General features: G+C 37.1%; 1 protein-coding gene across 1 annotated transcript in view; it reads left to right on the forward strand.

The window, feature by feature from the left end:
- The window catches only part of Ttc6 (tetratricopeptide repeat domain 6), a 166,211-nt gene extending 165,724 nt beyond the window's left edge, over positions 1-487 (forward strand). The window contains exon 35 of the mRNA XM_042677817.1: positions 348-487. Coding sequence (XP_042533751.1) covers positions 348-487 — 140 coding nt within the window. The remainder of the gene's footprint in view (positions 1-347) is intronic.
- The last annotated feature ends 14,151 nt before the right edge of the window (positions 488-14,638 follow it).

Genomic DNA, 14,638 nt, shown 5'->3' on the forward strand with positions numbered 1-14,638 from the left:
AATGGAAGATATGAATTCAATCAAAGTGCATATAGGCGTGTATGAAAGTATCATAATGAAATCTCTTTGTATGATCAATATATCCTAATTAAAAAGCTTTAATAAACTTTAGATACACAGAATTATTAGGAACCCACACAAGCAATGCCAACCTTTCAAAGGATAATACTGTACTGTGGTTCCCTAAATTAAATATATATATGTGTGTCTCTATTATTACATTTAAAGAAAAATACCTTCAAAAAGTAATATTAAAATTCTTGCAAAAATTTTATCTTTAAAAACTGAAATTATTTTTTAGTGTTTACATAAACATATATATCATGAAGTTTGTGTTTGTTTTTCAGCCTTATACTTGAAGCCTGATGATGCTCTAATGTATAATCTCAGAGCAGAAGTTCGTGGTAAAATAGGTCTGATTGAGAAAGCTGTAACTGACTATAACCAAGCACTGGATTTTGAAAAATCAAGCTACATGATTAAATAGACTGTTTTAAGTTTCTATGATAATTTACATAGCCTTTCTTCTTGCAACCAAAATGCATTTGTTGTTTAGAAATTTATACCACCTTTGTTATTGTTCCTGGTAGACTTGGTATTTTCTATGACCTTTTAATATATTTAACAACTGTATTTAATATATTTAACAACTGTATTTAAATATTAATATATTTAATATATTTAACAACTGTAACACTGTTGCACATGTATATAGCATGAACTAAATTTCTTCAGAAGATGCACTGTTTAAATGGGAATGTTTCTTAAGGACTATTAATATTTAAAGTAAGAGAATTTCCTTCGGAGTACTACTTGATTGTAGACAAAGTGTCATCCAACTTTTCATACATTTTTATTCATAATATGTATACAACTGCATCTATCTTTAAAAATAAACATAAATTGATGATTTTAAAAATTGAAGTCAAGTACATTGTCTCTGTCCTCCTTTTAACATTGTGTATTCTGGACTATATCAGATACTCATATGCTTCCAATGAATAGACATGTTTCTCCTTTACATGGTTGCTTGTCTTTTAGGATAGCTCCTACGAAGATTTGGGTGACCTATTTTCCTGAGATATAACCCTTCTACAGTGTGTGTGTGTGTGTGTGTGTGTGTGTGTGTGTGTGTGTGTGTGTGTGTGCTGATCCTGGGGCTGGAACTCAGTGACTGAACACTGTCCTTGAGCTCTTTTGCTCAAGGTTGGCACTCTACCACTTGAGTTACAGCTCTACTTCTGGCTTTTTGGTGATTCATTGCAAATATAAGTCTCTGACTTTCCTGCCTGGGGTTGGCTGAAATCCTCAGATCTCAGCCTCCTGAGTAGCTAGAATTACAGATGTGAGCCACCAGTGCTCAGTTCCTTCTGCTTTTTTAGTTTAAATTTCATAAATGTTCGAATAATACAATTTCTAAATGTGTGTGTATGTATACATTCTCATATGTATGTGTGTGTTTATTTGTAATGAGGGCTTCACAGCAGTGGATGATGAGTAAAACCAAATTACAACAGTGAAAGGTTATTTTTGGACTATTTCTGAGGAATATTGAGTGAAGCAGAGAGCCCCTTCCTTTTACCTCACTGACAATAAGAAGGCTTTCTGATGTTTGGTTCATTCACATTGTTCCCTTCAGTTTGTTTTCCTTTCTGGTGTTTTATTTTTCCTGTACATCTCTAGGTCTTAAGGGGCCTGCTTTCATGATGGTCAGGTATTTGGAAAGATACTTCTGTCCACTTTCCTTTCCCAACACAAAATTGGTTTCAATTTGTAAGCTAATACGAAAATGCCTCACACTTTTCAGGATACTTTTCCTGGCATGATAAGTAGGTCTATGTGAGGACTGGTTTTCTTTCTTTTTTTTTTTTAACACCTCTGGTGTTACAGTCACATGAGTAAGATAATGAGTACATTTTTTAGTTGAACATTGTTACCCTCTCCTTTGTTTTTTTCCTACTATCCCTCCCCTCCCAAGTTGTAAAGATCATTTCTAACATAGTGTCTTGTAAGTATCATTGTTGCAGTGGGTTATCTCATGTTCTTGTTTCAGCATTTTGTAATTCCCCTTTCCCTCCCCAAATTAGATAAATGTATATACAAGATGCAGGGCACCAAAATCAAATACAGTGATAACAGGGAATATACCATAGGAGGAAGAACATACAAAAGAAATAAAAAAAATCACATGGTACATTAAAAACAACAAAGAAAACCCTTTTGTGTCCCTTTAGTGAAGCTACTTCAGCTGGTGGCCAAACACACTAATATGTGATTTTAGATTCTCCTGTGCTTTCTGGTCTCCAAATCCTAGCTGTAGGTTAGATTCAGACTGACCTCACAGACAGAAACTCTCCCCTTGAGCAGGGAGTATGTATTTCTCCTCTAGTCTCTGGCTATTACTTGCTGAGATGCAGGCTCTGCAGGATTCTTTCTCTCTGTGAACAATCCCTTTGCACTGCAGATGTGCAGGAGACTGGTGTTTCTGTCATATAAAATTTTGATGATGAGACTCCATCTCTTGGTAGAAGATCCCAAGACACTCAGCTTGTGTAGATTCCTGGAGAATATCTTAGGTTTTCTCCCTTCCCTGCTCTATTCGATTTTTTTTGATCCCTACCATTCTTGCTTTCTTGGAATTGAACTTCTTGATTAAGTGGTAGCACAAAAGCACTTATAAGACAGAATATGATCATGGTTGAGGAATGATACACAGCAAAGGTCACAGGACCAAACTGCGCATCAAAGGGCTAGTGATGTCTGACGGGTCACAATGCCTATAACCCCTCAACCCCCACAGCTTCTTCACACACTGAGAGTGTCCTACTGCAAGCACCCATGCTGCCTACTGGAGACATTTCTCAGAGTCAAAGTCCAAGACTAAGGGTTTGACTATATTCTTCCCTCCCCTTGACCTCACTTCCCACTTTTCAAGTACTTGTTTGTTGTTGATCTGTGAATTAGCCTTTCTAAGAAATTACACCATTTGAATTCTTGCTTGCAAATTCAGTATCTTAGTTAATACATGGTGTATACTTGCATCCAGCCCCGAAGTATTTACTAGTCATTATAAATTAAGTTATAGCTTCCACATAGGAGAGAACACATATGAAGGAAAACATTTCATATTTGGCTCATTGGTCCCAACTTACTTCACATCATGTGATTTTTTTGCAAGTCCATCCATTTCTTGGCAAATGATGTAACATCACTCTTCCTAATAGATGAGCAAAATTCCATTGAGCATATATGCCACATTTTATCAATCCGTTTGTCTATGGAGGGTCATGGAAAGAACCTTTCTTGGAGCTAGTAGTTACTGTGCAAATTTCTTGGTTTCCTAGTTTTCATGACAGAGCAGCATCTAGGTCACTGACTAACAAAACATTTGTTATGATATCAGGTAAATTCTAGGAGTAAGATTTTATTGTTATAGCATGCTAAGAATGTGACTTGCCTGTCTAGGCACCAGTCACCTGATGCTTCTTATTTACTTGCATTCTGGGAAAATTTTACTTCATAGAATAATTGCTTAATGGACATAGCTGGAGAGTAACCAAGTGAAGGACAAGAAAACATCTAATGGCGTGGAGAGGAGTGAAGGAAGCAAAAAGTGACTGGCACCTGGACTTACGGTAGGTCAGATACACAGCACCAATCTGATGCTTGAGCATCCCAGTCCACATCCTTAGCCTGTCAGAACAATAAGATTTCACTACAGAGTTTCCCCAGTGTCATAAAAATATGTTGTTAGTGTTAATGGCCATCCACCTTGAGGGTCCAATGTTCAACATATTCTCCTGTCCTCACTCATCTTTGCCTGGATGGAATTCTTAGGAAGTTCTCTCCCTCTCTGGTAGGGTGCTTTAGATCTATTATCACACACTTTGATGACACTACACACCTGTGTATCTTGTTTATAGGCTGGCTTCCACACTAGACTGCAAACTCTATAAGGGTGAACATTCTATCTATTTGTCCAGCACTGAATCACTAATACCACAGTGCCACAAACAAAGAAGATGCTTCATAAGTATATGATATGCTTACTTTAATAAATAAGAGACCTGGACACTCACACAGGACATTATGCCCCAACATATGAGAAAAGCGTGTTTTACTATTTCCATGATAAAAAAGATACACTGAGATGTTCTAGGCAAGTTTGATTTTTCCTGAAAAATCAAAGCATTGACAACATGTCTCTTAATATTTTATTTGTTCAGCATTTCCCCAAGTAGAGAGACCTTTAGCATCTTCACAGTCCTCACAGTGCATAATGTGTGTGCTCATGTACACACACACACACACACACACACACACACACAGAGTACACCTTGGAATCATAAGATTAATCTTACCAAATGAAATTTAAAACTGAAGAAGTCGTGGACGATATCAGCCTGATGTAAAAATGACCTATCCCAAATATTAGCTAACAAATAGTAGCTGAAAATAGAACTTCGTCAAGGTGATGAGGCTGTAATGGTTGAAATAAAGATGTACTAACATCTCAAACTAATCACTGTTATTTTTATAATTGGATGATACAATCAATTGTAACCTAATCGAATAGTCTAAAGAGACATAGCAAAATTTCAATTACTGTCATTTCTTAAGAAAAGTTTCACCAATCAAAGAAACATGATGTATACTGAACCTAGAATGAGGGGGAGGAGATTATTAGAGTTTAAACACTCTTATGCATATTTCTGACTGTCTGATACAGATGTTTTAAACAATTGAGGGGAATATTTATATCTTCTGATATATTGTTAGTTGGAAAATTCTTATAAAGAACATAACATTGTCCTGGCTTTACTCTACTAATCCATAAGGCAATTCAACAAAATCAAATCAAGTCAAAATCAAATTCTTTGATTTTATTCTATATAAGAAACATTTCAGTGATAATTTATTTAATCATGTGGACATGTAAAAAAACTAAAATAATATAGTATGAGAGTCCATTTTGTTGTGAAATAATTGTATTTATGCAGAATACTATTTCAGAGAAAGCCTGAAATTTTTGTCATAGAGCAGGATTAGCCATGGAGGGTTTGTCTAGAGAAGCCATGTGGGAGGTTTGAGGGCTACTGTTTGACTTTTTTGTTTTCATTTTACTCTTAACATTTTTGCATTTAGATGCATTTTGTTCTTAGACATTGAACACATGCTGGTAAATAAGAGAAACATAACATCTCCTTCCATAAGTTGACTTACTTTGTTGGAGACAACGTTTAAGATGATAGAAAATTAACTTACACTGCCCATTTCCTTGGGTGCCTACAGTGGGCTGTGAGCTAGAGCTGGCAGGTCAGAGTCTTTCAGAGATCCCACAGTCTCAGACCTTTGTAGGCCCCACCTACAAAGCAAGTCAAGATCTGTTTGCACCATTACCATCTCTTAAGAAAAGTGTACTATGGTAGAGTGTACTTACATGGAGTTTTCTAAAATTCATCTCAAATGATCAGAAACACTTAAATTTCTAAGGAAAATACAAAATTTGCTATCTGTATGTGTGGGACTTTTTATCTTGTCAGTGCTATGATTTTCATTTATTTGTGTGTGTACTCATATGATGTCTTAGTTTACTTCAGAGCTTTTCTCTGAACATAGAATGATTACCAGACTTCCTATATAAAGAAAAAGAATCATTGAAAAACTTGTCTCAATGTATTGATCAACTTTGTGACACAAATGTTAATTCAGAGAGTAATCTAGGGAGATTAGTGGTATATGGTGATGATACTTAAAATTTTATAACTATCACTTCTATGAAAGAAGTCATCAAATGAAAAAAGCATGAATTATATTCAATATACAAATAAACTCCTTCATCTTATTTCAGTTAGGTACTGAGTAAGCATTGCTGCTCTATGTTATCACATGACTCTTACTCTTAGGTTCTAAGACTCAAGAGAAAGATTCTTACTTGTCTGTTTTGTGCTAGTCCTGGGGCTTAAACTCAGGGCCTGGGTGCTGTCCCTGAGCTTTTATGCCTAAGGCTAGTGGTCTACCACTTGACCCACAGCTCCACTTCTGGCCTTTTATGGGTTTTCCTGAGCTGGCTTTGAACCAAAATCCTTTGATTTCAGTCTCCTTGTGTAGCTAGTATTACAAGTATGACAGCAGGTGCTCACTGGATTCATTGTTCCATATTTCAGATGAGAAATGAATCTAGAAAGTCTGCATGGCTCATCATATTCAAAGGTAAGGCTTTTTTTTTCCTAGCAAACTTGGGAAAATTTGAGCAACATTTCAAGAATTCTTTGGAACAGAAAACAAGACAACATTCTCTCTCTCTCTCTCCCTCTCTCTCTCTCTCTCTCTCTCTCCTCTACAAATCAGGATTTTTAAAAACTGAAGCTCCTCTCAGGATTTTTAGGGTTCTAATCTAATGCATTCTTGAATTTTAGATGCTCCTCAGTCTATGTTGGATTAATTCCTGGGAAATCATTTTAAGGTGAAACTATTGTAACTTGAAAACATTGTTAAGACATAAAACCTATGGAACACATGCAACACAGAGAGTTGGAAGTGTTAGCGGCTCACACTTGTTGATTGTGTGGCTGGCTGACTGGTGGGTGTGGCTTCCTGTCACTGTTCCTAGGATAGATTGCTGGTCTGAAAGCAGCTGTGGTATTCAGTAGATCCTAAGTTGAAAATGAACTATACAACTTGTGGTCTGGGACAGGAAGGGAAAAACTGGGAGAAAGTGAAGAAGGGATGACATTGTTCAAAAAGCAATGTATACATTACCTGATTTATGAAATGGTAAGCCTTCTGCACTTCACCTTTATAACAACAACAAGATTAATGATGTCTACTGTTTGAACTTTACACACCATATGTATGTGTTGAAGCATCACATGGTACCTCCACAAAGTGTATATTTGCTATAATTGGTTAAAATAAGTAAAGTTTTAAAAAAGTATCATTTCCATTCAATGTATATGGTTTTCAAACCATTATGTAGTTAAAAATTGTAGGCCGACCAATCATGAGTTTGAACTATCATTAGATATAGACATTTAACATCTCAAAGTACAGTCATTCCATAACACAGGGGCTTTCAGTTAATTAGTTAATTAATTGCCAGTACAGGGTCCTGGCTCTGAGCTTTTCTGCTCAAGGCTAGTCTTGGCTTGAGCCACAGTTCCAATTCTGGCGTTTTGCTGGTTAACTGTTTAATTGGTTAATTGGAAACTACAATTAACTGGATCTCAGCCTCCTAAGTAGCTAAGAGGCATGATCTATGGACATCCAGCTTAATTATTCTTGTCTTCATAAGCACTATTATTTTTATCTTTATTGTTATTGCCCAAATTTAATCCAGCATAGATAGCTCCAAGGAGACATGAAGTGTCAAGATCTTTCTACATGTTATTTCTACATGTGTTACATGATTATCTGTTTGATTAATGTAAGTACCCATATGAAAGTATTATGACTGCTGCCTCTAATATTTGAAGAGGTGCTGGGGTTTGAACTCAGAATTTTATGTACTTGCTAGGCAGGACTTTTACCTTTTGAACTAGGCCCCAGACTTTTGGAGTTTTAGTTATTTTTCAGGTAGGATCTGACATTTTTGCCTATACTGGCCTGACCTATGATCCTCTTGCCTATGTCCTTGTGGCTGGAATGATAGGTATATACTACCATAGTCAACTTACACGTTAAGATAAAGTCTTATTAACTTTTTGTCCTGGCTAGCCTCAAATAGTGCTCCTCCTAATTTCTGCCTTCTGTGTTTCTAGGGTTACAGGTCTGAACCACCACTCTTGAAAATAATCTCATAGATGAAAAAATTGAAGTGGAGAGACTATATCATTTGCTGCGAGTTACTTCTGTAGCATAGTACAGAGCAGTTTTATTCCAGGGCCTCTGCTTTTTCCAGGATCCTCATACTACCTAGAGAAAAAAGGCCTCAGTACTGTTCAAATGAGTGGTCAGGGCCTCTGAGCCTAAAGAAGAAACTCTTACCTGCAAAGGCTGCCTGTTGGCACCCCAGACATTATCCATCTCCTTGATGACTTCAGAAACCTTGTGTTTTATCTTCTGTGTGGAATAACCCAGAGCAAGTGAACTGTTCCATCTTGTTTTAAAACAAGAAAGATTGTATGACAGAGCACAGCCTTAAAACCTATAATTAACCTCATGATGCGGTGGCTATAGCTATTGTGAACCAGAACTTCATTTTCTAGATACTAAGTCACTCTGCGATTTATCTCTGAAAGTTCACAGGAAAAGGAAAGGAATCTCTGTGAGAAATGCCTAATGCTGACCCAGTGCTCTAAACAAGCTTTAAGAGTAATTTTTTACCATTAAGCTCTTTTGTGACCCACAAGCAATAAACGACTGGCTTTTAGACAGCAATGGCTTAACGAATTCTTGGGCATCAAGTGGAGAAGGACTCAAGCAATTTCTCTACACTTGTAATGTCAAGAGGAGTCATACTCAGAGGCCTCTGTTATAAAAGAGGAATTGTTTATGGCTATTGAGAAATCCTTATGGAACTGTCCATCAAACTTTATGAAATGTGAGTTACTTAAGTATCAGCTTTCTGGATCTAATTTTCTTTCCAGGGCATTCAGAACCAAACCCTTTCTTTACTGGATGGTTTCATGATGATAACATTGAGCTATTTTTCTCTTTTCCTCTTTCCTACTTATTCTTACTGACTTCTTCCCCCCCCCCCCCATTTATTTTTTATTCTCTTTATCTCCTATTTTGAGTGTTTTTCAAAATAGGGTCTCTGTTCTCCCGGCCATCAGACAGCTATCGGACAAGGTGGGATGCTTGTTAAAAATGCACATTTTAGACCTCATGTTAGCTGTCCTAAATCAGATTCTCTGGTGGAGCCTAGTAATCTGCATTTCAATAAGCTCCCGTGAGATTCCTATCCATGCTGAAAGCAAAGAAGGTCTGATCCCAAAGTTATCAAATCTAATTACAGAGCTAGTTACAATACAGGCTCCCAGCACTGCCCCAGTGTTTCCAATTTGGCAGGTCCTGGGCAGGAACTTGTATTTTTATTGAGTTCCTGGGTGATGCTAACACTATTGCTCATTTGGAAAGCTCACTCTGAGAAGTCCAGGACTTTGGCCAGCATTAGTCTAGAGTTGGAAGTCATGGAAAATTTATAATAAAACATACTGGGAAATGAAAGATGTTGATCGTTTTGGTTGTAGAAACAAGTGTGGCCAAAACATCCAAATGTCTCTATCTCTGCATTTTCCGCCCAGTTCTTCCATCAGAAGGTGACTCTGCTTCCTCCAGGAGACCCTCCTGGAGTCACACAACCCTTCTGCTTACCTCCCACCCCCAGCTTTTACTTCTTCCAGAAAATTGATTCCTGTCTATTCTATGGTGATATCATATCATATAGGGGTTTGCCTTGGTGATTTTAGGTGCCTCATGGATGCTTGAGAGATGTTTGGTTAACAAATGGGTGATTCAGTGGGCGAAGGATGCATTTCATTCCTTTAAATGAATGCTATATACCAGAAAGGCTTCCAATCTTCCATTTGATGGCCCCATCTTTACAGCAGTAATTGTCATTCTCTTCTTTTGTTTAGATGAGAAGGTAGGTAGTGTATCAGAGGAACAATTTTGTGGATTAAAACCTGCGGATCATGCCTGATGGTGTTGATAATGTTAGGGAATTTCACGGAAATATGTTTTTTTTTCCTTGTTAAGTAAGGCAAAAGAATGAGAAAATAAGGATGGGACACTAAAATTTCAGTGTCATGACCTTGTAAGAAATAGAAAGGTAGTCGTTTAAGGATTCAGGTGGACCTGTTGCAACAATGAGAAGTACAAAATGTCATGTCAAAACCAGCTTTACAATGTCGGTGGGGGGGGGGGTGGGGGGTATGATTGGGTGGGAGGGAGGGGGGAGGCTGGGAAGGGAGGTGAAGGGTAAACAAAGGAGGAGGCTGCAATGCTTGGTAAGAAATGTATGCATTATCCTGCCCATGTAATTGTAACCCCTCTGTACAGTATGTTCTCAAATAAAATAAAAAAAAAAAAAAAAAAAGAAATAGAAAGGTGACCTCAAAAGCTATGTACATATGACCATATAAGATGATGCTAAGTGACATGAATCCCAAGATAGGGACACAAGAGGTTTTGTCTTTCTTGCTGTTGTCTTTAATGTACTTATAATGTACTATGTGATTTTTTTGTTTCTCTTGTATGTTCGTTCTTCCCCCATGGTATAACCCCTGTTTTCAGTGTATTTGATTCTGGTGCCCTCCATCTTGTATATATATATATTTCTAGTTTGGGGAGGGGAAGGGAAATAACAAAATGCTGAAATAAGGATAGAGGCTGACCCATTGTAACAATGAGATGTACAAGACACTATGTTGAAAACCAATTTTACAACTTTGGCTGGGGGAGGGAGGAGTTGGAGAGGTGGAGAGGGAATGAATGCTAGGGGAAAAACAAAGGAGGGAGTAACAATGCTCGATAGGAAGTGTACTCATTACCTTACTTATGTAACTGTAACCCATCTGTACAGTATCTTTACAAGAAAAAAATATATTAAAATAAGACAGGTGATCCACCAATCAGCCATCGTCAAGGGTTCTGATTCTCCCTATTTAACCCCAAGCCAGTATCTCTATCTGGGAAGATGGCGCAAGGGCTGGGACAGACGGAAGTGTTGTCTTCCTGTGACATATCTGGCCTCGTGTTGTCTTTCTCTGACATATGTCTTTCCCAGTGAACTGTCCAGCCACCTTGACTTAACTTTTTTCTATTCTCTTTATGAAGTAGGTTTTCTAGCTCCATCCTTTCTTGGAACAAGAGAGAAATGTAGGCTGTTGACTCCAGAGCTCCTGAATGAGAATATGAAGTGTTTTTCCAAGTTGAAGGGACACTGCTTCACTCAGAAGAGTTTGTTTTTGTCTAAAAACAGGATTTAAAAGTCAGTACAGAGTTATTTTTGGATGTTTTAAGTGAGTTGTTATTTTAAATTATTATCACTATTATTATTGTCCTGGTACTAGGAGTTGAATTCAGGACCTCATTTACTTCTCATTTAGCTTCTGCATTCAAAGCTGGCACCATACCATTTGGGCCATACCCCACTCTGGCTTTTTGGTGGTTAATTGGAGATAAGAGTCTCACTAACTAGTAGTTCTTTTTTTATTTTCAAGGTGATATATAAAGAGTTATAGTAACATAAGTCAGGTATTGAGTATATTTCTTTTGAACAATGTCACCCCTTCCTTCATTTTCTCCCAGTTTTCCCCCTCATTAACTGATAGTTCTGCTGAGGGTTTGTAACCACCATCAAAGGTTTTTACTAAATGGGGATCATCTTGTGCCAGGCACTATTAGAGAAATGTAATTAACCTGAGCTTTTCCACAAAGCCAGACATCATTGATGTGGGTAAGTATATATTAAGACATAATTAAATATATGAAACATAGATGTGACATAATACAAGATGAGTGGATTTATCTTTAAAAATGTCTCATTATTTATTCTCTGTAATCCATATGTCTTTGATTTTGGAATTATCAAACTTAAGGTATTTTCTTTAGCTATTTGGCTACAAAAATTTGGTATCAAGTAGTAATTACTGCTTTATATAAAGACATTTTTGAGAGCCTTTCTACTCTATCTCAGTTTGTAATAGTCATATTTTTATATGGAAAATTAGTTATGCTATGAAATACACAATAACTGGTGCTTTTTGTGATTTTCATGTACAGTATAACTCGTGTCAAGGTCTTATAGTTTAAATAAATTGTCAAAAATAAGAGAACATGTTTCTATGATTAGTATTAAAATGTTTACCCATAATTTAGGGTTGAGAGTATGTCATTACTATACAAATATGAAAACATTCATTTAGGCTTACTTGAGATTACTGTCCTTAGAATATTGATCCATCCTTCTCCCTTGTGAACAAATTATGCAATATTTAATGTGTAAGGCTTACGTGGATGTGAACTTTCTTGGTTAATAAGATCTCCTCCCTTTTATGACAGTTGGGATTCTCATAAAACCCTCATTAGAAAGGTCAGAGAAACTGCTTTGAGAATGTGTTAGCTAAGAGGAAGAGCAGATTGGCAAGGCAACTGAAAGAGTTTGGGAACTTTATCTGTCTTGCTCATTAGTGTGTGCGTGTGTGTGTGTGTGTGTGTGTGTGTGTGTGTCTGGGAGGTTTAATGCGACACAATGTAACCAAAGAAGAACAGTGCTATTAAAAAGCTATTTGGAATATGGATGGCATTACTGGCAGTAAACATTCTGCTCTCCAAGGCCTGGAATGCTCAGCACAAGTAAATAGAGCAGTTAATTTTCAGAGCATCTTCTTTCCACTTGACATAATATTATGGAATTGGGAAGAATTATTTCTTTACTACTGAAGATTTTACTTTCCAATAGTCCACTTACTATGTTATGTCTGTTAAACTTTCCACATGTAATAATTAAGATATTATTCATAATAGTTTTCTTTTTCTGATGCTGTCTCTATCTGGACAACAAAGACAATGGAATTGAAAACAACTCATGCTATCATTTCAAAACAATAAAATGACTAGGTTTGTTAGAAGTAGAAGCAGAACAATATCTATCTTTTTAAAGTTGGGTATTGAAACCTTTTCAAATCTCATGTGCACTTTTTTAAGTTGCACCAAGATTAACATTGTAAGTGGTTGAATCTTTTACACTATTTATTCCTCCCTAGGGAATTTCACTTTCTTTATTTTTCATTCTCCCCCAAACAACAAAAATTTAGAGTTCCTGAGTCAGTTGTAGGGTGCACAGTCCATAGCAGGTGTTTGCTTATTTGTTGAAAGTAGTATTTGAAAAAATTGACCTTTTAAAAAGCAAATAAGTTTGAAGTTGTGGGCATAGATTTCAGTAATTTCACGTGAGACAGTCATGAAAGGTGGTTACATATGTTTTACATGAGTGATATCCAACTGATATGCATTACAGTCTTGTATTAATATGGTTTAATGTGTAGAATAAGAAACTTCAATCTCATGGTATGTCAGTTTTTTTAAAAAAATCAAAGTAAATTAAACAAAATAAGGTTGTTTTCAGAGGTGAGATATTTCAAAAGAGGCCTTTTTTTTTCTAAAGTACATATCTGGACTTAGGTTTAGGATTGCATGTCTGGAAAAAAAACTATTCATAATCTGCTTTTCTCCCCTCTTATTTTTGCACGTATTTATTTTGGCCAGCTGGCGAGACAGATCTTTTTCAGGGGCTCAGCCTTCCAGTCTGAATGTGGTTCTCCAAAACCAATCTTTGGATCAAATTCCTGTCTTACTTGCTCTGGTGTCTGAACAGCGTCGATGTCCCGGGGACATGGTGACCCAGTTGTCTGTCCCAAATGGCTTAGGGCTTGCCAAGTAAAGAGCTTAGTTGGGCAGCCACACGCCCACCTTTCCAGAGGTACAATCCCTGGGCAACCTGTCTCACCTTTGCATTTCCCATGCCAATTGCTTAATATGTCAGCAGAGGAGGTCTCTTGATGGCATAAATGATCCCGGAGTCCCTTCCTCGCTTGGCTTTCACCTCGTTTTCGACTTGTCAGTTCATCTGATGAGCTCAAGGGAGATATGGTTTGTAGAGGCTGAGATTGGAAAGGTATCCTAGATTTGGGAATACCCAATGGCTTTGACTCTCTCTGGAAAAATGATAAATTTGTTCCATTGTAGGTACAACTTTTCCTCATGAGCTTTGAACTAAGTTGGGGGTATTAAAATCAGAGTTGGCCATTGAAAGGACTCTGCTTGTCAAAGATTGTAGACCTAGGCATTTCCTGAGAAAGGAGAGTGGATACATTGGCTGTGAGCTCATTTTTTCCTTAGATTTGGACATGTTCAGTGAAAGACTACTGACTTCTCTGTCAGCTGTTATCGTTGACCCAAAACTTATAGGAGATTTAAATGGTTTTTAAATTTCATATGCTCATAACCTTCATATACCTATAACCTTAAACATATTCTACACATTAAAACATATGATACATACTAACATACAACATAATGCACATTAATACATACATAACGGCTAATGTGACCATAGAATTCTACAACCAAGACCTCTGAGCTCTTCTCCTTCTCTTTCCTGTGGTCACCTACAAGTAAATGACCAGGTTAGCTTTCCCTGCTGAGCTGGATGAGGCATTAGGCTCTGGAAGAAAGCAAGAAGGCTGCTGAAAAAACGTGGTTTTCTAGTTGGTGAAGCGCACCAGCTGTATGACCTCAGTTAACTTCTCTGAGTCTATTTTCTTATCTACATACTAGGTGTTCAAGTCCCTTCTAGCCTTAGGACGTATGGATTTGATAGGATTAGCATGACCTGTTCAGTCTCCCTGGCTGGGTTGTTGAAGGAATTAAAGGAGATCATATTTATGCAACTACGCTATAAACCCTCCACAAAAGATTAAGGAATGTGATACTATTAATTCCTTCTGAAGAATCAAAATAGCTTGCAATTTACTTTTAATCTTCCAGACTGTGTGTATATCTTTTGTATTTAGATCTTTAATAATGCACACCATAGGGCAAGACAAATGAACAGACTAAACTGTCTTTCACCGGATGCAACTCCAAGTGTCATCCTAGATCAGTGGGCTGGAGGGAGGGGCTATTTATT

The sequence above is a fragment of the Dipodomys spectabilis genome, unplaced genomic scaffold, assembly GCF_019054845.1.
Source record: "Dipodomys spectabilis isolate Male_0828 unplaced genomic scaffold, ASM1905484v1 ptg000042l, whole genome shotgun sequence".
Taxonomy (NCBI): domain Eukaryota; kingdom Metazoa; phylum Chordata; class Mammalia; order Rodentia; family Heteromyidae; genus Dipodomys; species Dipodomys spectabilis.